This window comes from Apodemus sylvaticus, chromosome 7 (genome assembly GCF_947179515.1).
Source record: "Apodemus sylvaticus chromosome 7, mApoSyl1.1, whole genome shotgun sequence".
NCBI lineage: Eukaryota > Metazoa > Chordata > Mammalia > Rodentia > Muridae > Apodemus > Apodemus sylvaticus.
Window position 1 is genome coordinate 50,940,567 of NC_067478.1, and position 22,613 is coordinate 50,963,179.

Sequence of the window (22,613 nt, forward strand, 5' to 3'; positions counted from 1 at the left end):
CTCTGTAGACCAGGCTGGCCTCGAACTCAGAAATCTGCCTGCCCCTGCCTCCCAAGTGCTGGGGTTAAAGGCGTGCGCCACCACTGCCTGGCCCAGTGCTGGGTGTTATTCCTTCCTCATCTGAAGTGGGAAGACCCACTTGAGATCTGGATCTCTGGGGTAGAAGACCCACCTTTAATCCAGGCCACACCTGCTGCTATAAAAAGGACAGAGAAGGAAGCTCTCTTCTCTTTGCCTGCTTGTTCTTACTCTTGCTAGTAAGTCCATTCGAGCAAGTCCTTCACTGGCATTAGCTGCTACTGCTTTGGAACTGGTAGCACACCAAACAACAGAAAACAGCACGGGTAATCAAAAAGGTTTTAATGATTAATGTTTAGACATTATTTAACAGTGTGGGTAATATCCAGATGAGCTAAGCACACTTTGACAGCACACTATCGAATGTTAATAGTTTTTGTACTGAAATATGTAAAGACACTGCAAATGGGTACCTAGGATGAAGACATACACACAAATATACACACTCTAGATTTGATGAGGGAAATGTAAACAGAGGCTGCAACTCCTTCCAAACAGAAAACCCACAAGACTAATTAGGACCAATTGGCTCCTTATAATATGAATGTGCAAAATTAAAGCATGGTAAACTGGTATTTACATAAATATCAAACCCACAATTAATTTATACATTGTCAATCATCTTCTAAGATGTGTCACGAGTGGTTCAATGGATTTCTTTTTCAATGCAGAAAGTATTCAAAGGCTAAACTTTCAACACTTTAAAAATGACACATAAGAGTTCCCCCTTGTACGACCAACGCCTCAAGTGCACTAGACATGATTTTAGGATAAGCAGTCTGTTACTTTTAAACAAGCGCTTTAAACCAATCTTTAGATGCTAAGCAGAAAAAAATTACAGATGCCACCAAGATTGACACTAAATAAAGCGGTTGCTCCCCCAAACACCTGGTTCCCGCATGCTGAAGCTCTTTAATTTTACCTCAAAATGCTTACGGCGTTTCCTGGTCTCTTGGTAAATTAGGCACATTTTAAAAGGAAGTGCATGTCAAAGTAGCACTACAGAAATAATAATAATAATAATAATAAAAAATCTGGACCCAGGCAACCAGTTCCTCATCACTGTGTGTGCGTGTGACTGTCACATAATAAATGTCTCATCACCTTTCCTGAAAGGTAGTTCTTTCTCTCCAAGTGGTGGGAAGTCAAATGGCCTTTTTGTCTCCTGTATAAAAACACTAAGCGCTTCAGAAATGAAAAGTGGCCTACTCACTAGACAGTCGCCCTAGACTCTGGGGGACCAAGGACGGGGACCTAAGTGTCTCCAGACGCTTTGGACCCTTTCCCACCTCTTTAAACACATTAATAGTGGCACTCAAAATAAAAAAATAAGATCTGTTAAAAAGTTAAACTGACTGTTCCACTAGACTCGAGCCTGCTTACTGAAAGCCAGCATTATAAAACCGAAGGTGCCGTCAGATCTCGCATCTCCAAGTCACTTGAAGTTACACAACACACACTTGTTTCATAAATCACACATTTGATTTTCCAAACAGAGCTATTACAAATGAATACAAAGTTGAAACATACCCTAATTAAACTAATAAGCTTTGGGCCCTGCTTTTTAAGTCTTAAGGCATGTGTGTTTTTCTACTGTTAACAACATTGTACAAATTTACAATCACATGCATGGTCTACAGTTAAAAAAAAAAAGTTTGGATTACAGTGTTTTAAATTGTGAACCACAATTCAGCACCTATCGTGTTACAACTAATAAGGCAACAGCAGTGTCGTATACTACAATAACATTCCCTTTCCACAGTCTAGCGCGGGGGGTCGATGAGAGCCCAGAAATGTGAGAAAATCGTATGCCTACTTGTGTAATCTGTATACATGTTCTAGGGGTTTTGAACTGATGAAAAAAGGTCCTACGCAAGTCACACTGCAGACAGTAGGGCCAGACTAGTGACAGCAGCTGCTATGAGCGTCAGGCACAACTCATACTGTGCTTACAATCACGCGCCGTGGTCTGGAGGCTGTGGCCTGGCTTGTCAATCCTTCCGCTGCTTCCTTGGCTTCACGCTGTTTTCCAGGGAAGGGAAGCTGTTGGTGTGTCCGTTGGCGGCCGGCACAGACCCGTTCTGGTGGCCCTTCAGGTGCTCCTTCCTCCGAGAGGCCCCTTTCTTGTTGTAAGTCTGAAATGTACAAGGCCAGTCAGCGCCTGCCAACCGGACTAACTGTACAGGTCTGTATCTATCTGGGCCTGCTTTCCCTTGTCTCGCCAGTCTCACCCGGAATTCCTGTGCTCAAATAACCGTTTTATGTTCAATCGCTCTTCCAACTTTTTGAGGTTTTCTTACGGCCTCAGTAACTATCATATACAGTGCAATGGCGCCAGGAGCAATCAAGCGGAAGAAGGTCCTGTTATCAGGCCCCAGCAAAGCATGAGTCACGTCACACACAGACACATGGGGCACAGGACACAAACAGCAGCTGAGCCTCCAGGTGGCTGTCCACACTACTGGACCTTTCTGGGGACCCATTACCTTTGCTCTTGCTCCTGCCCAGGGCACAGTGGGGACAGAAGCCACTTGACACTGGCCACAAAAGCAGGAGAATCATCAGTGCCTGCCTGGTGGCCAGGCGCCTCTAGACAGACAAACCTCTATCAAGCCCCAAACTTGAGCAGTGGCCATCTAAGAAAAATGGGACAAAAGAGTAGGTTCCAATTACATCAGAGGACGTGATGGAAACGTCACGTAGCTAGAGCAGGCAGGGCAGGGGGGCTGAGGCTTCTAATTGAAAATCACCTCTCTACTGCTCTGCGTTGTCCAAAGAAAGGGAACAAAGCACATACTAAACACAGTGTCACTGCCCACCCGGGTCCAAGACGCCCAGGACCGGATGAGAGCGGAACCGGCGGACCCTCCATCCCTACAGAGGAGAAGCTCAGAGGCCGGCCAAGGGTGAGGCTTACCTGAATATAGAAGTTTGTGAAGAGAGCGATCAGGGAAATCATGTATCCAATCTGGAAATACAGCCACCCGAGAGGGAAGGAACATGGCCAGATGACCCCACAGCTCGTCTGGATGATTGTCAGCACAAACTGGACCTAGGGGGACAGGCCAGGGTGAGCGGTGGGACTGTGCGTCAGTGTCCCCACCCAAGTTTCCGAACCCACACTTACTAGCTTTTCATACGTCGTTTTATTCTGTCCTCTCTATGTATGTGTCTACTGTAGGTTCCCCTCTGCTCAAAGCTACTTAAACCACCTTTCTCCAAAAGTCTAGGACCCTGCACAGAGGAGTCAGGTACATGCTTAAGGGGCTGGTGATGTCACTTGCAGTCGAGGCACGGTCTGACTGACCCGATTCCTACTTGGTATCTGTGTTCACTTTGGTATGGTGGAAGCTGTCATGAACATGTAAACACTTCTTGGCCAAAATACTAGGTCCTGATGAGTGACCCTTGGAAAGCAGGCAGACCTGCACGAACCACTCAAAGGAGCTAAAGGCCCGACTACTCAAGCACCTTCAACAGCCCAGTGAGGACTCAGAAGCTCACACCAGCTCTGGTTCCTTCATTTCTTCAGTCTGGTCCTCTAATCTAAGAACTAGGCAGACAGCACACAGTCCAGCAGGACGTCAATGCCTCTGCTGTTCTTTCAGTCGTCAGAGCCATGATTACAGCATGCACCCATCTCTGCATCCCAGCTCCTCTGTATCAGAGGAGGCTGAAGAACAATTATCCTTCCTCACAGGTGAGAAAAAGATGAACAAGGACTGCAGAGCAGCTGGCAGAGGCGATAATGAAACACCAGACACGGAAGGAGCTCCAACTTCTCAGAACGTTATTTTTAAATTTTGAGAAAAAAAAATCAAGATTGATTCAAGGGATCTAAATTAGATTCATTTGGAACAAATGCTCCCGGCGAGGCTGGGCAGGAGGCTTTAGCCTTGGCCTCCGGCTTTAATGCTCACCTGCAAAATGGAGGGAACGCACGAAACAACTCATGCAGAAATCATATCCTTAGCATGAGTGCCTGACACACAACAGGGCTCAGAGTAGAGTCGTCACCCGGCACCCACCTCACCCAAGAGGTTTCGCTGTCAAGTAAATACAAGGGCTCTGGACTCAGCACCTCAAAGTTCTACCTGAAACTCCTGGGAACATAGGTAAGCAGTTTTCGTCTTCATTTTGGCCATGAGAGCGCACACATAGGTACATGCGTGCACATTATATGCTTATACACATAAAGTAAGGACAAAGCCTGACCTGAAGTTGGAAGCTTACTACTTGGGGCACCCCCAGTCCGGAGCAGACTCTCCATCTACTAGAAACAAGAGCATTGCCTGCCCCGCCTACGACAAGTTTAACTGGATCAACTGGATTCAATTAAACAACAGAATGGCCTGGAAGAGCACTGGATCTGGCAGGGAACAGGTTCTGGGCACAGCAACCAAGTACTCACCAGCTGCCCCTGAGTGATGTACTTTTTCCACCAGAGGTAGGGACGCATGGAAGGGACAGAGGACAGACCGTAGTACGAGTACATGAGGACATGGATGAAGCTGTTGAGCGTCGCACCAAAATACGCTGCGGGGACAAAGGGAATCGGGAAGACGCATTAGAGTGTTCTAAGTAACAGGGGTGGAAAATCCAAGACAATTTTGGAACCAGAGAAATTCCTCTGAACCAAGAGGATGACAAACACTGCAGCTCTAAGTGCTACTTGGATGTGGAATGTAAACTCAGTTTCCTCTTGGGTGGGCAGGGCAGGCAGCCCCAGGATACCTCAAACCCAGTGGCCAACAGACCTGCTATGACTAGCTTGGGCCCCAGAGCTGTGCCTGTCTGTGTGGCTGGCAGACTGGGAGGCTGGGTCCTCCTCCAGAATGCCTAAGAGGGGCTGCCATTTTAGAGGCAGTTCTTTAGAGATGACAGATCCGCTTTACCCACACAACTTTTCATTTCCAGTAGAGTATCGTATCATTTTTTAAATACTTTTAACCTCCATGGTAAATAATGCAGCAAAGCAAAGCCATCAGCTTTTCAGGCTGTGTTCGGAGTTTTTTTTAGTGGCTATGACAGAAGCTGGCCCTGCAGCCCTCACACACATAGGTCACGTACACTCTCTAGCTCTCCACAGGCCAGGTGGCGTGGGTAGTTGTCCCATGAGGTATCTTGACATTTAAAATACTCCTTAAATGTAATCAAATGGAGGGCTGTCCCTACCAGAATCTGGGCTAGCTCATCCCTAGGAGCCGAGGGATGAACACCAGACACCAGCTCAAGAGTGCTGGAACTCAGCCCATCCTCCTGGGCTATCACCTCTCCCAAGCCACTCTACAAACATGCATGTATGTAGACAATCTTTTTCTGTTATGACCCTTTTAGAGCTGTGAATCTCAGAGGGCAGACATGATCAGCAACTACATTGGGAGGAGACCCAGAGAGTCCCAGGCAAACTCTTTAGGTTAGGATGAAACACTTGTGACTGAGATACTTGCTAAGTAGAATCCAACCACACCCAACCTTTAAAAACTAGCAAATTTTGGTGCAAGTTATAGGAAAAAAAAAAAACAAAAAAACAAAAAACAACCCTGGTAGCTTTACTCCATCAGACTGGATGGGGACTTCCTAAAGTATAGCCAAGAATGCTGAGCTCCGTGACACAGCCTTGCACACTAGACAGAACACTGACTGTGAGGGCTGGTTCTCTCCTTCCGCCATACAGGTTCTAGGGTGGGACTCAGGTCATCAGGCTTGGAGACCAGCACTTTTACCTGCCAAGCCAACTTACCTGCCTGCTCCCTTCCTACTTACTGTGCCCAGGCTGTTATTTCCTCCATTGTACTCAATCAGCATAGGACGACACCAAAGAAAGAAAGGTTCTATGCCCTTAGGCCACACAAACTATTATTAAAAGCAACCCCAGGTCCTCCTCACAGAGTCCCCGCCTACCAGGCCTGTATCTCCAAGGCACCGGCTTCCTCTGGCAGGTTCAGAACTTCTGGTCTTACCCTAAAGCCTCTGACCCATTTAGAATCGATTTTGTGCAGAGTGAGAGGTCTGAGTTCTGTTTTACTGTTTTACACATGGATATTTAAAGTTTCTAAAACTACCTATTGAAGAGGCTTGGCTTATTTAACTTTTAAATTAGAATCCAAAGTAATGGGTGCCATCTTCATACATTCCTGTTGCTGCTCGGATATCATCTGCTGTCCCTCCCAACAGGATCCTTCCCTGTGAAGTCCTCCCTCCCCGTGAGCAGTCCCCTCTGCCCTTCCATACACTCCATTACCCACACGAGTTCCTACCTCCCTTAAGATCTCTCCTCCCCTCTCACGATACTTTTTCTAGTTTTGTGAGCTACATATGATGTGCATATATCATTTTATATCTAGGTTTACATATGTTCAGTATGTGAGTCTGGCTAACTTCACTTAACATGATGTCCAGCTGCCTCCATTTTCCTGCAAATGCCACACGTGATTTATACCTGTATAAAATTCCACTGTGCAACGTACATTTTCATCTGTGCTTGGCCGCCCAGGCTGCTTCCGTTTGTTGGCCGTTGTGAAGAGAACAGCAATAACCACGAAATGTGCTTATCTCTCTCTAGGGCATGTTCTTTGGAGCCCTCGGCTACTCACCCAAGAGCAATACAGCAAGGTCAAAAGGTAGTTTCAGTTACACCAGGGATGAGAGAACCCTGGATGCTGCCAGCATCCCGCCTCTGCTGACACTGAATCTAGCACCTCACTGACACGGCCAAGCCGCTGAGCTCCATCCCCCAATGGTTTGTTTTCCTGATGATATCTGACTGAAGTGAGATGGGAATCTCATTTTTCCAGACAGCTAAGGGTTGCTGAACACTTTTAAAGTATTCATTGGGCATTTGGGTTTCCTTTAATGAACTGTGTATTGAGTTCAACAGTCCATTTACTAATGAATAATTTTGTGTTTTTCTTTTTTAAAGCAATGAACATATCTGCTGACACCTTTGTCAACGATTTTGTGGTAGATGTGTGATCTACCTTTAGTCTAGACATCCCTCACTCTTTGTGGCTGTGCCCTAGTGTCCTCATTACTAAGGCTCTGCGGATAATCTTGGACTGGGCCTTGTAAAGTCTCTTTCTGTTTAGGATTACTTTGTTTAATGGATGTGACATGAAAGCAGAAGGAAGGAGACCAGGATAGGATAAAGGAACCACAAGAAGGTGGGGAGGAGGGACAAATGAGAGAACACTGCGACAGACAAAATGTCACAATGAAACTTTACAGTGTATGCTAACTGAAATATTATTATTATTATTATTATTAATAATGGAAAAAGAAAAACTTGAACGCAAACTCAAAAGCTTAACCTGAGGACTTACAGACAGAGCATTTACCCTGAGGGTTAAGTTTCCAGTCTCTGTCACATGTTCCCCAAACATCCCATTACTCACAATGGCCGCAGGGAACCCAGTTCATCACAAACCACCAGATGTTGAGCATGGTAGCGTGGTGGTAGACATGGAGGACGGTGATCTGGTGGTTGTTCTTGCGGAGGATGAAGAAAAAGGTGTCCATGAACTCTATGAGTTTGGAGAAGTAGTACCACCAGAGGACGCGGATAATCTAAGAGCAAAAGGTTCGTGGTTTACCTCCAGCACTTATCTGGAATGTCACCCGTGACACGGTACACACTGGCTCTGCTGCCGTCCGGTGGCAGCTGCAGCCACTGTGAGAGCCTTCAGTCGTCGCATGATCCTGTGAGAACTGATATGTCTTCAAAGGCGCCTGCTACCCCTGCATGCCCCAGGACACGGGGAGAGAAGCCAGAGGACCAGGAGTTCAGGATCATCTTCAGCTACACAGAATCTGAGGCTACAAAAGACTCTGTCTCAAACCAAAACTAAAACAAAACTAAAAGCCCTGGGAAGAGCCCAGAGCTCAGCAGTCCTCTGCTGCAGTCTGCAGAGCTGCTGGGAGGGAGGCGGGCGCGGGGCTTGAGGGCCTGGTGTGAGGAAGTGTGGGTCATGAAGGGACCGGAACCAGGGTGTGCGGTGCCTGTTTCCTGGTCCAGCCGATGCGCTCCAAGGGAACGCTGGCCATGCTGAGCTTTGCCCGTCAGCCTCCTGTTTAACAAACTGCAATTCTCAGAGTGGATGCTGGATTTTACCTTTAATAGCACTACTCAGAGGGCACTTATAAGAGCGATTTTAAGTCAAATGGTCTTTTATGTAAATATGAGACCTGTCAACTGTTCACAGGAGTTTCTTTTACAGAGAGGAGGATTTAGTTTTCATTTTCTTTATGCCTTTCATGTTCAAATTATCATGCCACACACCCAGCACTTCTTTCTCTTTTGAAAATGTCAACAGGAATTATCAGGATTGAGAGGCTTAACCGTTTGTATAAGTTCTTCGTAGAAAAAAAAAAAAAACAAATACACACAGACACCCCCACCCCCACCCAACCCTGAAACAATACCTTCATGTCTGACTCTCCAGCGCTGCGTGTTCCCTGACAGAAGAAGTTGTATTTGCCTTCCCACACACCTGTCACCAACTAAAAAAGAGGAGGAAAAATTAGTTGCTACATCAGAACTCTGTTCAACAGAACTTTATTAGTCTAGAGTATGTGAAAATTAACTTGGGGCTCTAGCAGAGTCTTCTATGCCGCGGGCGCTCTCATCCAGTCAGCACACTGGAAGGGTGAAGGAGCCTGAGGACCCCAGGCTGCACCTTCAGAATCCTTGTACGGCCTACTTCAGCATGCCCAGACCCATCCAACTCGAAGAAGCCATCCCGTCTCCTCGTCACTTTCCCTAGGCCTGGGCTCCTGAAATCTGACTGTACAGTTTGGAGCCATCTGTGTAAGTCAGGCATTGTCTCCCCAAGGGTGGGGGCTCAAGTATTTGTAGTTCTAACAAATCCTTCAATTGCCTGGACCAAGACCAATGGACTGGAGACACACTTTTAACACTAGGATGAATCTAGTCCATCTTCCTATTCCTATTCCATTTCCTGTGGCTGTGTTTACCTCGAGACTTACAGATTAGTCATCTGCAAACTATCTGCAGACACAGAAAGGACCCCAGAACGGCCATGCAAGCTGTAGTTTCCACTGGTTCAGTGACATGGCCTGTTTCCTCATCGGCACACAGTGAGATGCATAGCCTATGATGAGACCTGAGAACTAGATTGGTCAGGCTAGAAAGTTTAACTATTGTATTTCGATACTGTTCACACACTATGTTCCTAACACCCACTGTATGCTATTTATCTATGAAAACCACAGCTCCCTGCTTGTTTGCTTTCTTCTACACTCTAGAACAACCCTGAGTGCTGCTCTTGATGGCCACGGAATGCCAGGAGATGCCTGAGATGGTATACTCTGAGCCTCATGCCATCCACGGGTGAAGCACGCACGAGGACCCGTCACCAGTTATCCAAGTGTATGCCCCTGCCTAGCCTACCAGCCTCACCCAGGACCCCTGGAAAAATGCAATCTTGAACAATCACAAACCTTCAGGATCTAAAACCCTGGGGTAGATCACTAAGGCTGGCATTTAAAGAGTCCCTGGTCACAAATTCTTGAGAATTTGTCTCCAATCCCAGATCTGACACTATCCCAGAACTGTTGGCAACAGCTTTAGCCTCTACCCCAGATCTTGTGACCCTCAAGTTTCTGAGCAAGAAGCCCATACTGGATGTGTGTGTGTGAGAGAGACCTCAGGTAGCCTAGGCTGAAACTCTTTCTCCTACCTCCGCCTTCGAGGGCTGAGATTTTACCAGTCAGCCAGTGTTTTAACAGGTGATTCTGATCATATGAAATCTGGAACACACCTGTGGGTCCCACTGTGGCTGCACAGCACCGTCTCCCTGGGGGCTTTCAAGAACTGCCAATCCCTGGCCTCACCCAGACCATGAAACAAACCTCCAAGGGCCTCTAACAAAGTTCTCAAGAGAATTCAGTGTGTGGCTCAGACTGTAAACCAGTGGCTTCGCCTACTGACCTCAGTAAGAAAGCTGTTCAAGGGGCGGGGTAACTGCAGCCACGCTGTGGATTTGGTCTGGTGCTGCTTCTGTTATGCAACATGGTTGCCTCAAATTGTACACGAATCCCCAAGTCTGCAAGTAAAATGCTGAGGGCTCCGCCTCCACTTGGTTTTGACTGGTAAATAAAGTTGCTGGTGGCCAATGGCTGGGCAGGGAGACAGAGGTGGGACTTTAGGGCTCCCAGGCAAGAGACTGAGAACGGGAGAAAGAGACAGCCGCCATGCCAGGGAAGGAGCAGATGCCACGGCCGAGAGGTGCTGGACAGAGACCACAGCCGTCATGTAGGTGCTGGGGAACTCAGTCTGAGGGCTGCAGGGCTGGGTCCACGGCAGCCAAGATGGAAATTAGGTTTTAGTAAGTGATGAGTTAGAATATCGGAAGGTACATCAGTCACATGGAGGTTAGAAGTGGCTCAGCCAGCCAGCCGGCCTATTAGGACTTTGAAAACTTGAGATGCAAACCCAGAGTGAACAAGGAAAGAAGGGAGAGGAAGTGGGCTTGGATCTTTGGAGACCTGACTGAAGAGAGGGTTGTGACACCTCAGTTCTTCCGTCCCATGACGGAAATGCAAAATATCCTCAGATACCAAAATGTCAAAATGTCACAGATAATGCAGTAAGGTTTCCACAAGGATAAATGTGTACAGAAATGGTTATCTTTGTTTGTTATATCTTTTGAAATTTTGCCATATTAAAAATGTCACATTTTAGCATATTAAAAATGTCACACACTTTTAATTTCCTCTGGGAGACAGAGGCAGGCAGATCTATGTGAGTTTGTGGCCAGCCCGGTCTATATAACAAGTTCAACACCAGATAAGGTAAACAGACTCTGTCTCAAGACTATCAAAGCAACAATACAAGTCATGGTCTAGACCCTACCATCACTGTTTGCTCTAGCTACCATCCCGGTATCCTGGACCAGATGACCATCTGTGTGTCAGTTCAGAAGACTGCAATCCACCTCCTTGTGATGGGTGGGGCTGCTTGGTAGGAAAGCGGGCAAGTGCCCCGTTTATAATCCTGCAGGTGCCTCTTACCAAGCAAGGTTCTTGCTAACTGAGCCTCGGGCCCCTCCTGACATGTGGCTCTTTTTCATTTTTGTTTCTAAAGTAATCTAGGCAGAACTTCCTTCTATAAGCAAATTAACTCAAAATCCTACTTGCCCTTTCCAATGGCCTGGTATAGAAGCAGAAACTCTCTATGTAAACACCACCTCTGGAGAACAGACATCAAGCCTGGTACTGGGTGGTGAGTTCTGTCAGCACCAACCAGCCACGCACACCAGATGCTGTTCACTGGTGACCATGCTCTTGGCTTGTGCCTGCCACACCTCCTGTACCCTGAGATCCTTGTGGAGGCAGACTTCATGGTCACATCTCTCCACTGGGACTGCCACTAACCACTTCTGCTAGGGCTGGTGAGCCTCTCAATGCATTAAATCCCACATTAAAACCTTTCAAAGACTTGCTGTTGTTGCCTTCATAATAAGCCCCTGAGGTATTCCTGTTCTACAGGAGCCTCCGAGTTACCCCTCACTTCTATACTTACAAGCTGTTTATCCAGATACATTTTTCCAGATATGCATTTCCTTAACCCCCACTAAGGTTGAAGGGCTGCATTAACCTGTAATGCCTATGCTGAGATTGGGAAACTGGCTTTAGTGTCCCCCATCTGTTTAAGCCTTATGTCCCACAACTCAAGTGGCATAGACAGTCTTGCATCAGAAAGGTTATCTTGAGAAGTTGGTGATATGAACTATGAACCGTTTCTCATCCAATAAGGCTCCTAACACGAGCATAATAAATGCTCACAATGACCATTTTACACCTATTACTTAAATTCTGTCTCCAGGTAGACTCCTAGGTTCAGTTAAAATTCTATTTTCTCCATGACTGTTCCTGTAAGCCTGACCTTTTCTATCTTTTCTTAATTTGCTCCACTGATCACTGTCCTTTCTCAGTGCCATGACAGAAATGTAAACATCTTCTGATATACCACAAGGAAATGCTTCTTGTCAAACGCCACAGATAATGCAGTAAAGTTTCCATAAGGAAACTTTTAAGCCATGAGGGTCTCATGCTCCTCTGTAAGCTCTGGGGACGCCTTGCCTCTCACATCATCAGACTTGTACAAGGATTCAGACATAGGAGAGGGTTAATCAACTGTGAAACTAATGACAGAAGGTCAAAGTCCTCTAAAGCAGTGGTCCCCCACCTTCCCAATGCCGCCACCATTTAATACACTTCCTCACGTTATGGTGACCCCAACCATAATATGATCTCATTGTTTCTTCATAACTGTAATTTTGCTGCTGAATAATAGAAATATCTAATATGCAGGATATCTGATATGTGACCCTGTTGGGGGTCACAACTCACAGGAACTAGGTATTGAGTTACATTTGCAGGAGAGAGATCTGTTCTGTCTGGAGGGAGGGGCGTCAGTTCATCTTTGCTATGCAGATAAGAGAAATTAAAAAAATATCCAAAAGTATGTCAAAGAGGCTCAGGTTTTGGGGGGGGGGATGGTTCTCGAGACAGGTTCTCTATATAGTCCTGGCTGTCCTGGAACTCACACTGTAGACCAAGCTGGCCTCGAACTCAAAAATCCACCTGCCTCTGCCTCCCGAGTGCTGGGATTTAAGGCATGCACCACTACTGCCCAGCTGAGGCTCAAATTTTATGCTTCCAAATTCTGTTCATAAGAAGAAAACCATGTATCAAACTTCATAGGGGTGTGTGTGTGTGTAAAATGTCATAAAGGCCAGAATAATTTAACACCCCAAACTAAGAACCTAAGTCAGCATTTATTTATCTGGGTCTCCACTGAGTCTTCACAAACAGGCCAGTACTTGAAGCTTCTCCACCCGTTCTGTCAGAGGAACGGAGCAGGGAGGTGCGTGCCCATGAGTAGCGGCCCCAGAGACTCTGGATGCAAAGGACTGAGATCCCCTCCCACTCCTGCGAAGAGCACACAGGAGAAGACACTCCTAGAAGGTTCCTGTAGCTGCTGCTGCTCTGCAGGGCCCAGGTCCAGGTTTTCTCCAACAAGCTGATCTGTCAGGATGCTGCAGGACCTCAGACGAGGAGGAACAAGAGGACAGACAAGGTGAGGGCCCAACAGGCAGGGCTGCCGTCTGCCTTGGGCTTCTGAGAAGCAGTGAGGAGACTTCCAGAGTGGAAAAGCAGGCCACAACAAACAGCTTGCTTCTACCCTCGCACTCCCTGTACCACTAACCGGTCCAAGGACAACAAAGAGGGTTATTTACGTGGCTTTCCCCAAGTAACCAAGAGACGGCAGTACCACTGTAAAGCCATATGTGCTTTCTCCTTCTTTGGAGTAAAGCAAACCTTAATTAGGCCAGGAGAACATGTGAAGAGCTATAATTAAAACACAGCAAGCAGCTTCCTTCTCTCTTTAGGAGACAATTCTTCAGCCGATGCAAAGCATCTTTTCATCTTTAGAGAACATAGCTGAGCACCACAGTGAGGTCCAGGGGACGCAACTCAGGGAGCGAGTGACTTCAGTGGTGAGAAGTGACTTCTAACCACAAGCAAAGGAGAACCTTCGCCACAGCACTTTCTGGAATGCTACCAAAGCCTCATAGGAAACCAGGTCATCGGAAACAAGTTGAGTCTGATTGAAAAAGCTCCATCCTCATGATCTGACCATCCCATCACCCCAAAGCCCTAAGATGTCAGAAGGACTGGCTGGTTTCAGTCATATCATAAGAGGTGGGTAAGTTATGTGGACATCATGCCCTGAACAGAGACGAGCGGAAGAAAATGGAAACGGACTCCTGATGCTTAAAGACAACAGCATCCCAACTAAGGAGTATCCCTGAGAGCCACTAAGACAGTGCATAGATTTGCTGGCTTGGATGTGCATGTTTTTATATCTGGTAGAAGTGAGCGCTTTAAGAAACAGAGACAAGGAAAAGGCCCAGCTAAGCCCAAGCACGCATCACACAGCAGTTCTAGGCTCCTCGGCCTTCCATGTTTCTGAACTGTTGGCAAATTTCTCCATGAAGGATGCTGAGAAAAAGACCTTCGCCTGCCATCTATCCCTTTAGTAGATATCTGACTTACAACCAACCATAAGCTGTTCCGAAGTCAAAAGTACCCATTCCCTCTGCAGTGTAGCAGGCCACTCTGGAGCGAGGAAGCCTGTGAAGACACGTTCACGTCCACGCTCTCCAGAAGGGCTTTGCCTTCTGACAATGACAAAGTTGAAGGCGCCTCCCTTGCTTAAGTCATAAGGACTGCGCCTGCACACTTGACAAATCTTTAGCACAGAGCAAACAGGCTAACCTAAAGCAGGTATGCCTGGAATCCTAAGTACTAGCTCTTGCCCTCTTGTGCTGAAGTTTTTTTTTTTTTTTTTTTTAAATAACTTCCTCTTCATACTTCCTCTGCAGAAAGGGACAGGAACAAGGAAACAGACCATTTAGAATGAGGAAGCCTGGTGCAGGGCATTTAGTAGGTGCCATCTAAGTCTGATATGATTCTAGCCAAAACTGTGGTATTTCTGCTCTTTCTTTTTTCTTTCTTTCTTCTTTCTTTCTTTCTTTTCTTTCTTTCTTTTTTTTTTTTTTTTGGATTTTGTTTTTTCGAGACAGGGTTTCTCTGTATAGCGCCCTGGCTGTCCTGGAACTCACTCTGTAGACCAGGCTGGAGCCTCAACTCAGAAATCCACCTGCCTCTGCCTCCCAGAGTGCTGGGATTACAGGCGTGCGTCACCACTGCCCGGCTATATTTCTGCTTTCAATACTTGCGAATCTACAACTGGGGCAAAAGCAGGACCTGCCAGGGTCTCTTGCATAGGTTAAAACTCTATAGCCAACCTACTGCAGTCTTGCTTTGCAAAGCCTCGCTTTAACCAAGAACCTCTATGATGGGTGGTAGATGGTGCTGCAGACCTTTCAGTCCCTGCCCTTGGGAAGCAGAGGCAGGAGGATATCTGTTCAGTGTATCAGATCAGCCAGGTTTACATAGAGGTATCCTATCTCAAAAGAAAGAAGAGAGAAGAGGGGAGGGGAAGAGAGGAGAGGAGAGGGACAGACAGATGGAGATGGAGACAGAGACAGTGTGTGAGGGTTTGTAGTCTTCCCACATACTTCATTACTTCAGTAGAAATTACGTTCTAAAGGTCTGAGGGTCCATGGAGTGAGATCCAAGGCTTCCTCTCAGGCGAAGGCATTCCCTCCCTCCCTTCTTCCCTCCCTGGAGGTGGGTGGGGAGCAGGGAGGAGGTGCTTGGCCTGTACTCTCCCCTCCCCTCTCCACTGTGTGCAATCCCTGAGGAGAAAGCTTCAGTTACACTGATGTACACTAACTCTTATTTCCTTCCCATCTCTCAGGAGCTCTGAGCAAGGAACCTCAGTTGTAAGGAACAAAGTCTCGCCTATTTTGGGCAATGATCCAGGAATGTCCAGCCTACAATTGTGCACCCCAGGATAGCTATGAAACCACAGCATGAAACCACAGACTTAAACCGTTCAAACTTTCTCTCATGGGGGGGTGGGTGATGATTTCATGGTGTGAACTTTGTAGGTGACAATGTCTTGTAATGTCACGAGGCTGGACACACCTAGCAGAGCTTTCCGACAAGTACTGGTCTCTCCAGTTGAGTCAGCTTCTCTGCGTCCTCCGTAGTCAGGGAAACAAAGAGCAAAAATTCTTTCCAAAGTATTCTGGAAAACAAAATACTTTCCTCCAAATCCTGTTTTCCCACAATAACGCTATCTATTTTGGAAAGCCTGAACCCAAAGAAAAAGGAGACAGTTTGGAATATAATACTTGCAAAAGAACTAACTGCATTGGGGCACATCAGAGCCCGAAGCAAGGCAGAGCCCAGAGGTGCCTTGGGAGGTGCTTAGCTACCCTAATTATAGAGGACAGGAGGCTCACACAGTAAGCAGCCTGTCAACACCACAATCTCCCATCTTCCCAATAAAACACCATGATTTTCAAAGCACAATTCAAGAAGACACCAGCTCGAGCTCTTGGCAACGGGAACAAAGGCGGGAACCACCCAGGTGGAAGCCACATCCACACAATGCACACCCAGCTCTACCGCAGTCGGCACCCACCAGGAAGGTCAAGCATTTGTGCCCTACCCCGTTCTTGTTCTTTACATGTCCGTATTCAAGTTCTTCTATAACCCCTCAGACGCTTGGGGGGAAGAGGGCCATGTCACATAACCCCAGAAATGCCAATATGGGATGCTTATCTGGGACATCCAACAAATGCTTCTGTTTTAAAGTAAAAAAAGAATTAGCATAGGCTAAATCATTACTTCAGAAGCATGACCCGGGGAGGGGGTAGCTGTAGGGTATCTTTTCTGTTTTGTTTTGAGACGGGTTTCCTCATCTCGGGTTGGCCTCACACTTGCTACGAGGCCAAGGATGACTGCTGTGACACGCGGGCTCCTCCATGCTCAGCTCTATCAGGGTCTCTAAAAAGCTGATTCAGGAGATGAGGAGATGGCTTTGTGGGTAAAGAGCTTGCTACATACGCTTGAGGCCCTGTGTTCAGATCCCTGGAACCCATGGGAAAGCCAGGCATAGCAACATGCAGATGCAAACCCAGTACATGAAGGGAGGAATGAACAAGTTTGGATTTATGCTAAACCAGGTCTGTCTTCTGGGGAATACACTTTTTAAAATAAAATTTTAAATGTTCTGAATGTTTAAAAGATAATTTGGTCATATTTTTCACAACATATGGTTCTACATACAACTACTAGAGAAAAAAACATACTCAAAAGTAATCATTTGTAACCTATAACTTATGTCTGATTGTTAAATAGTATAAAAATATGGTTCTCATATTTATCTTTTTCCTAGTCCTATACAAGGACAGCTTCTGTGGTGCAAACAACCAAAATAACAATGAGGAGATGTAGAGGGGACTTTTCATTGCAGGTGTCTGTCTGTCTGTCTGTGAGTATGGACTGAGCTGGAGTGGGATGCTGACAGAATACCACAAAGGCACTTCACTTTGGAACACAGATACTGAAGAGGCTGGGGATGGGGCAGGGAAGAAGAATCAAAGAGCTAGTGCCTGTGGGCTTAGGCAGGGCTGAGCAGGACAGCCGAGGGAGCCCAGAGTATCCCCCGCCCCCATAGGAGCACCCCCTATGGTGACCAAAGGCGCTGTACAGCACTGGGCCTGTCTCCAACAGCCGCTGCAGAGTCCAGGATCAGTGTGTGAGGCACAGACTGAGCAAGACTAGCGTGCCCTTTGGACTCCATCAAACCAGACAATTAGATCCTCTCCATGCAGGGCCTCAGAGGTCAGAGGCATAATGGGAAAAGAGCAGACACATCAAAACAGCTCCACGTTGGAGCGGAGCAGCTGCCTGAGAGGAACACCTTGTGTAACACTGTCACAAAGGATCAGAAGTAGCTTTGATAGCTTGCAGCTGGGCAGACAGGGAATGCAGGTCCAGCTGGTGCACAAACAGTTTGTACTGGTTCCTTTTACCTTGTAAAAAGCAACCTGAGGGGCGGAAGGGTTTATTCTGGCTCAGTTCGGAGAATGTGTTCCCTTGTGGTGGTCAGAAGGGCTTGCTTCACTCTGGAGTCAGAGAAAGGAAGGCCATCACTCATCTGACCTTCTCCTTCCCGACTCTCTATTCAGGTCAGGGATGTTGCCATCCAGACAAACCTCTCTAAACACACCCAAAAGGATGCCTCATTAATGTCCCAGAACCTAGGGCCTCGCTGCTTCCTAGTTCAATCAAGCAAGCTGATGTTCAGAATTTACCACCACGAGGTTTTCACTGAGAAGACTGGCATGGATCATTTGACAGTGTCACTACTCAGGTGACACACTCTCTGACTCCTGAGCTGTCAGAGTGGTTTCCCGATCCTAAGTAACTAAGGCAAATACTTCTCTTCTACAGTGCCTACCTCAACAAGGGAAACCTCACACACCCAATACTGTCAAGCTAATACATCTCACATCTCAACACACTGAAAACTCATGACTGTCTGGCCTTTTCCTGGAGACAAACATAAGGTTGTGAGGTATCTACAAGCACAGCTTCCTTTCCCTACCCAGTGCATCAGCTATAAATATACCTGCACTCCCTTTACATTTTGGCCTGTGTCACCTTCAGAATTGATTAGCTGTCTGACCCCTGCTCCCTTTCCTGCCTCTGCAGTTCCTTTCATTTCCTGTCCCCCTCGTTTAAGAAGACTTCTGTGTTTCCTTTATGTGGCCATTGCTTTTCCTTGTATCGATTCAGAACATGTCAAGGCACATTTGTAACGAATAAACAAAAATACTGATGACTACATATTTGCTTAAAAAATTCCATACAGCCTCAAAAGCAGGAAGGTAACTAGAGACTGGTGTGTGAGCACCCCAAGGGCTCACGATCTCCTCAGTGTAGCCGGTAAGGCTTCGAGGCTGCCCTACAGTGTCTTATTAGTTAACAGAATGCAAATGCTAGTTCCAGAAAAAAAGAACTGAAATGTCCATGGAAGGACAGAAATGTCATGTGCTGAAGGGCTGGAGGCTTCTCCCGCAGCCGGAGAGATCTGAATACTGTTGTGTTGCCCTTTAGGTCCTGTAAGCTTAAGAGTTAAGGGTGGGATTTCCCTCTGTATATTTCAAAGCACTCTATCATTTGCACCACACTGCCAGAGGGAAATCTGTGCTTTTGATACAGGCTGCCTGGAAGTCCCTAATCAGATGCACAAACTGCCAGTTTATACAGCAATTTTCTTCTCGTTACCTCGGAGATATCTGTATACAAAGTTAAATGGCACTATAGCTATCTCGTCGGGCTTGTGAAGCCTGAATCACTGAGGGCACACACTTAGGTTCTCTAAAATTCAATCAACTTAATTTTTTTCTAAAGTATACTATGTATAGTATTAAAAGCCCATAAACTCTACAGAAGCTTCCTTAAAGAAATGGCTTTATCATCATTCCATTAGTGAGAGGAAGGTTCGCTCTGGAACCCGACAGCTGCTGCAGTCTGTCCCCGGAGCAGGAGAGCAGCTCCCAACACCAGGCCAGGAGTCCTGCACATGCACTGGCCCTGCCTCCAAGCCTGCAAACTCCATCCTAGAGTAGAGAGGGCCTTCATGCTAGAAAGGAACAGAAAAGAAAGAAAGAAAGAAACAAAGAAAGAAAGGAAGGAAGGAAGGAAGGAAGGAAGGAAGGAAGGAAGGAAGGAAGGAAGGAAGGAAGGAAGGAAAAACAACAACAAAAAGACCAAAAAATAAAAATAAAAAAATAGAAAACCAAACTAATTGTAAGCATTTCTCTGAGAGTTAAACACAGAAGCGATGGTAGTGCAGTTCCCCTAGGCATGCCTTCTCTACCGGGGCCAGGGGCACACTTGTGACAGGACGAGCACATCTTTCAGCTGGAAGGGATCCTCCAGTGGTCATAGCAGTTTTTACTTAGCTCACATCCCTGAGCAGTGTGAGATCCTTTTCTTTACACACACACACACACACACACACACACACACACACACACACACACCAGGGAGAACTGAAGCTGCGATAACGCCTAACTAAGAATACCGGAGTTCGTCCATTTTGTACATAGATAGGAATTCTCTATACAAGGGGATTTAGCAACAGGCTAATGTGACACTGACAAACCATGCTTACCAATGGGGGACAACACCCCCCCCCCCCCCGCCCCATCTTCCTGGCTTCACAGGCTGTGTATTATTATCCCTTGCAAAAGAGGGAGAACTGAAATGTTGATTCTGATTATCTGCCTTTGGAACCAAAACATCTGATTTTTAACTTTCTGGCCACGTAAAGGACTTATCGGGCCCAAACTCATGCACACCCATAAGATTCCAAATGAGGATCTTACCATTCATGTGTCTTAGCTTCCAAAATCAGCTTATACACAACACAGTGTACACTTGTGTCTCCCACACAACAGTACCATGCACAATGAATATGTACAGCAAAACTTCAGAAACAAAACTTGTGAGATCTGAGTTACCAGATCAGAACAAAGGCTGAATTGCCACAGAATTTACCAATGTTCCACCCACTTCCTCCTCCACACGAGAAGCAGGCACTTATTAATAATGAAATATGCCCAGATCTGCTTTTCAGCCCTCCTTTGCTTTTCCAGCCTGTCTTTTACATGAATAAGAATGGTACTGAAGCTATTTAGCTTAGTTCTGAGTGTGTCACACAAAACACGAACAACAAGAACTCAGCAACAAAAGTTTCTGCTTTGAGGTAGTCCAGGGGACATCTGTACAGACATCTGGTTTTTAAAGATCAGTTTAAAAGCCTACTTAAAATGTACTAACAGATTCACTGTCTCTCATTCTCCTGAGCGAAACAGATGCCTTTCCTCAGGTAGGGATACACCTCAGGCTGGCCACAGCTCTGTGGAAGGATACCCTACAGCCACTGACCTACCTCACAGAACATGTAGAGAGACAGCAGGGTGAGTCCGAGGTTATACACCACCAGGACGCCTCGGCAGGAGAGCGGCTGCCTGTTCTTCATGTATTTCGGTCCCAGCCACACAATGAGTAAGTAAATGACAGAGCAGACAAACGTGGGGATGTAATTGTCCAGAAGAAACCATCCTTTGACTCGTGTATCTGAAAAGCATCACAGGAAAGACAGTTAGTCGCCAATTGGGTACGCATAAGGGAAATCACTTCCAAAGCTACCCGACGCTAATGTTGCATTTAATCTGCACAATACGATCAAAGCAAAATACATACAGATAAACATTAAACAAGGCAAAGCTTTTTGATACAGGTTTAGAATAATTTATTACTTGTGTTTATGCTAAGTAAAATAGTAAAAACATGCTTTCGAAGAATCCGAAAGACAACAGAAAGTCAAAGCACCCACTAAGCTTAGTATGCTTATTGAAATACCATGGAATTGGGAAACATAGGAGATGGTAGTTTGCGTTCCAAAGCCTTCCAGCTCAGTGAGCGCTTAGCATGTGCAGGCGCAAGCAATGTGCCCTTTAGCCAGGTGAGGGAGGCTGCCTGACCAGCAGTAGAGCCCAGTGAGTAAAAAGAAGGAAATGCTATTGGCTCGGCCATGATCAGCCTAGGGGCTGTGCAAGGCAATGGTTCTCAGCCTTCCTAGTGCTTCAACCTTGTAACACAGTTCCTCATGCTGTGGTGACCCCCCTACCATAAAATTATTATTATTTTCATTGCTACTTCATATCTATAATTTTACTATTGTTATGAATTTTAAGTTATCTGACAATGCAGGATGACTCCTGTGAAAAGGTCATTTGATGGCAAAGGGTCCCGACCCACAGGTTGAGAACCCCGAGCTCAGGTATTTAGCGTACTATAGAAACTTGGGACCCACCCTGACTCACAGGACACCCCACTCTTACCCTCCCTTGGCAGGACAAAGAAAGGGAAGAAACCCAAGTGTCTGCTGGAAGCAGGTTCCAGCCTGTGCCATGCTGGCCTGCCTGGCTCTCGCCCTCATCTCCTACCCTGGTCTCGCAGGGAGGAGGAACATGCTCACTTTGGAGAACTACATGCCAGTCTTCCTTCTGTGCAGACCCTTGGCCCCCTCCAGCCCATCTGCCACAGCTTGCTTTCTCTTGCTTCAGAAAGAGACGCTGCTGCCTCCGTTTCTTCCCTGACAGTTAATACCAGAGTTCTGTGGCGGATGGCACTGCTGGTTCTCACAAGTCCTTCAAGGAAGTGGCTGGCCCCAGAGACTGACCAAAAGGAAGGGATTCCTAATACCCTGTGATCTCAGCACTGGGCCTTTCGTAGTATATGTTGAGAAAGTAAGTCATCACTTACCAGCTAGCATCTACAAAATCAATCTACATATTTCCCTACAAAATTTCCATATCCTTTACTTAAAAGTTCAGCTCAGCACCTTACTCTTTTGCATGGCGTATTTCCAACAAGCACCCATCCTCCCTCCAGGAGCACCCACGGCAGCTGCTCACAACCCTAGCCCCAGGGAAGGCGTTCCTGGGACCCAGGTAATCACGGCAGCTCACTGTTCTGCGTGGTTTTTCAGTGCAGACACGGAAACGTGAGGATAACTGGGACCACTAAGCTGTCTTTGTTTCTCAAGCTCACAAAATGAACAAATATCTTCTTCCAGTGCCGGACGAACAGCCTGAACTGCTGTAATCATGAAGGTGGCCATCTAAAGGACAGATGAGAATGGCGAAGTGGAAAAATACACAGAACAGGGTTCTTTCTCACAGAACAGTGCCCTTGAGATAGGCTGCTCCTTCCTTGCAAAATAATCACTTTCATTACTTCAGGCAATTAAAAGCTGAGTTTTCTGACTCTTTATAGCCAAGTATGAAGGCACCATTGCAGCACAAGCAGATGCTCTTTTTCCTCTCACCTCACAGCCCGGAACGGCTTAGAGCTTGCTACATGATTTGTGCTACTCGCAAACTCGTGATTTGTTTTCCTGCTTCATCTTCCTGGGTGCTAGGATTACAGGTTTGAGCCAGCACAGCCAATGTAACTTGTTCTTTCAACTGACCACCCTCTAGTCTAACCTGTTCCTTCTGGATGGGCAA

At 46.5% G+C, this 22,613-nt stretch overlaps 1 protein-coding gene across 2 annotated transcripts in view; it reads right to left on the reverse strand.

Moving 5' to 3' along the window:
- Positions 1–343: 343 nt before the first annotated feature.
- The window catches only part of Elovl5 (ELOVL fatty acid elongase 5), a 61,579-nt gene continuing 39,309 nt past the window's right edge, over positions 344–22,613 (reverse strand). The window contains exons 3-8 of one of the 2 annotated variants that reach the window (XM_052187776.1): positions 20,489–20,676; positions 8,500–8,577; positions 7,473–7,644; positions 4,490–4,614; positions 2,996–3,130; positions 344–2,213 (exon numbers count right to left, since the gene is read on the reverse strand). In XM_052187776.1, coding sequence (XP_052043736.1) covers positions 2,070–2,213; positions 2,996–3,130; positions 4,490–4,614; positions 7,473–7,644; positions 8,500–8,577; positions 20,489–20,676 — 842 coding nt within the window. In that variant the 3' untranslated portion in view covers positions 344–2,069. The remainder of the gene's footprint in view (positions 2,214–2,995; positions 3,131–4,489; positions 4,615–7,472; positions 7,645–8,499; positions 8,578–20,488; positions 20,677–22,613) is intronic. The other variant, XM_052187777.1, reaches the window with a different exon arrangement.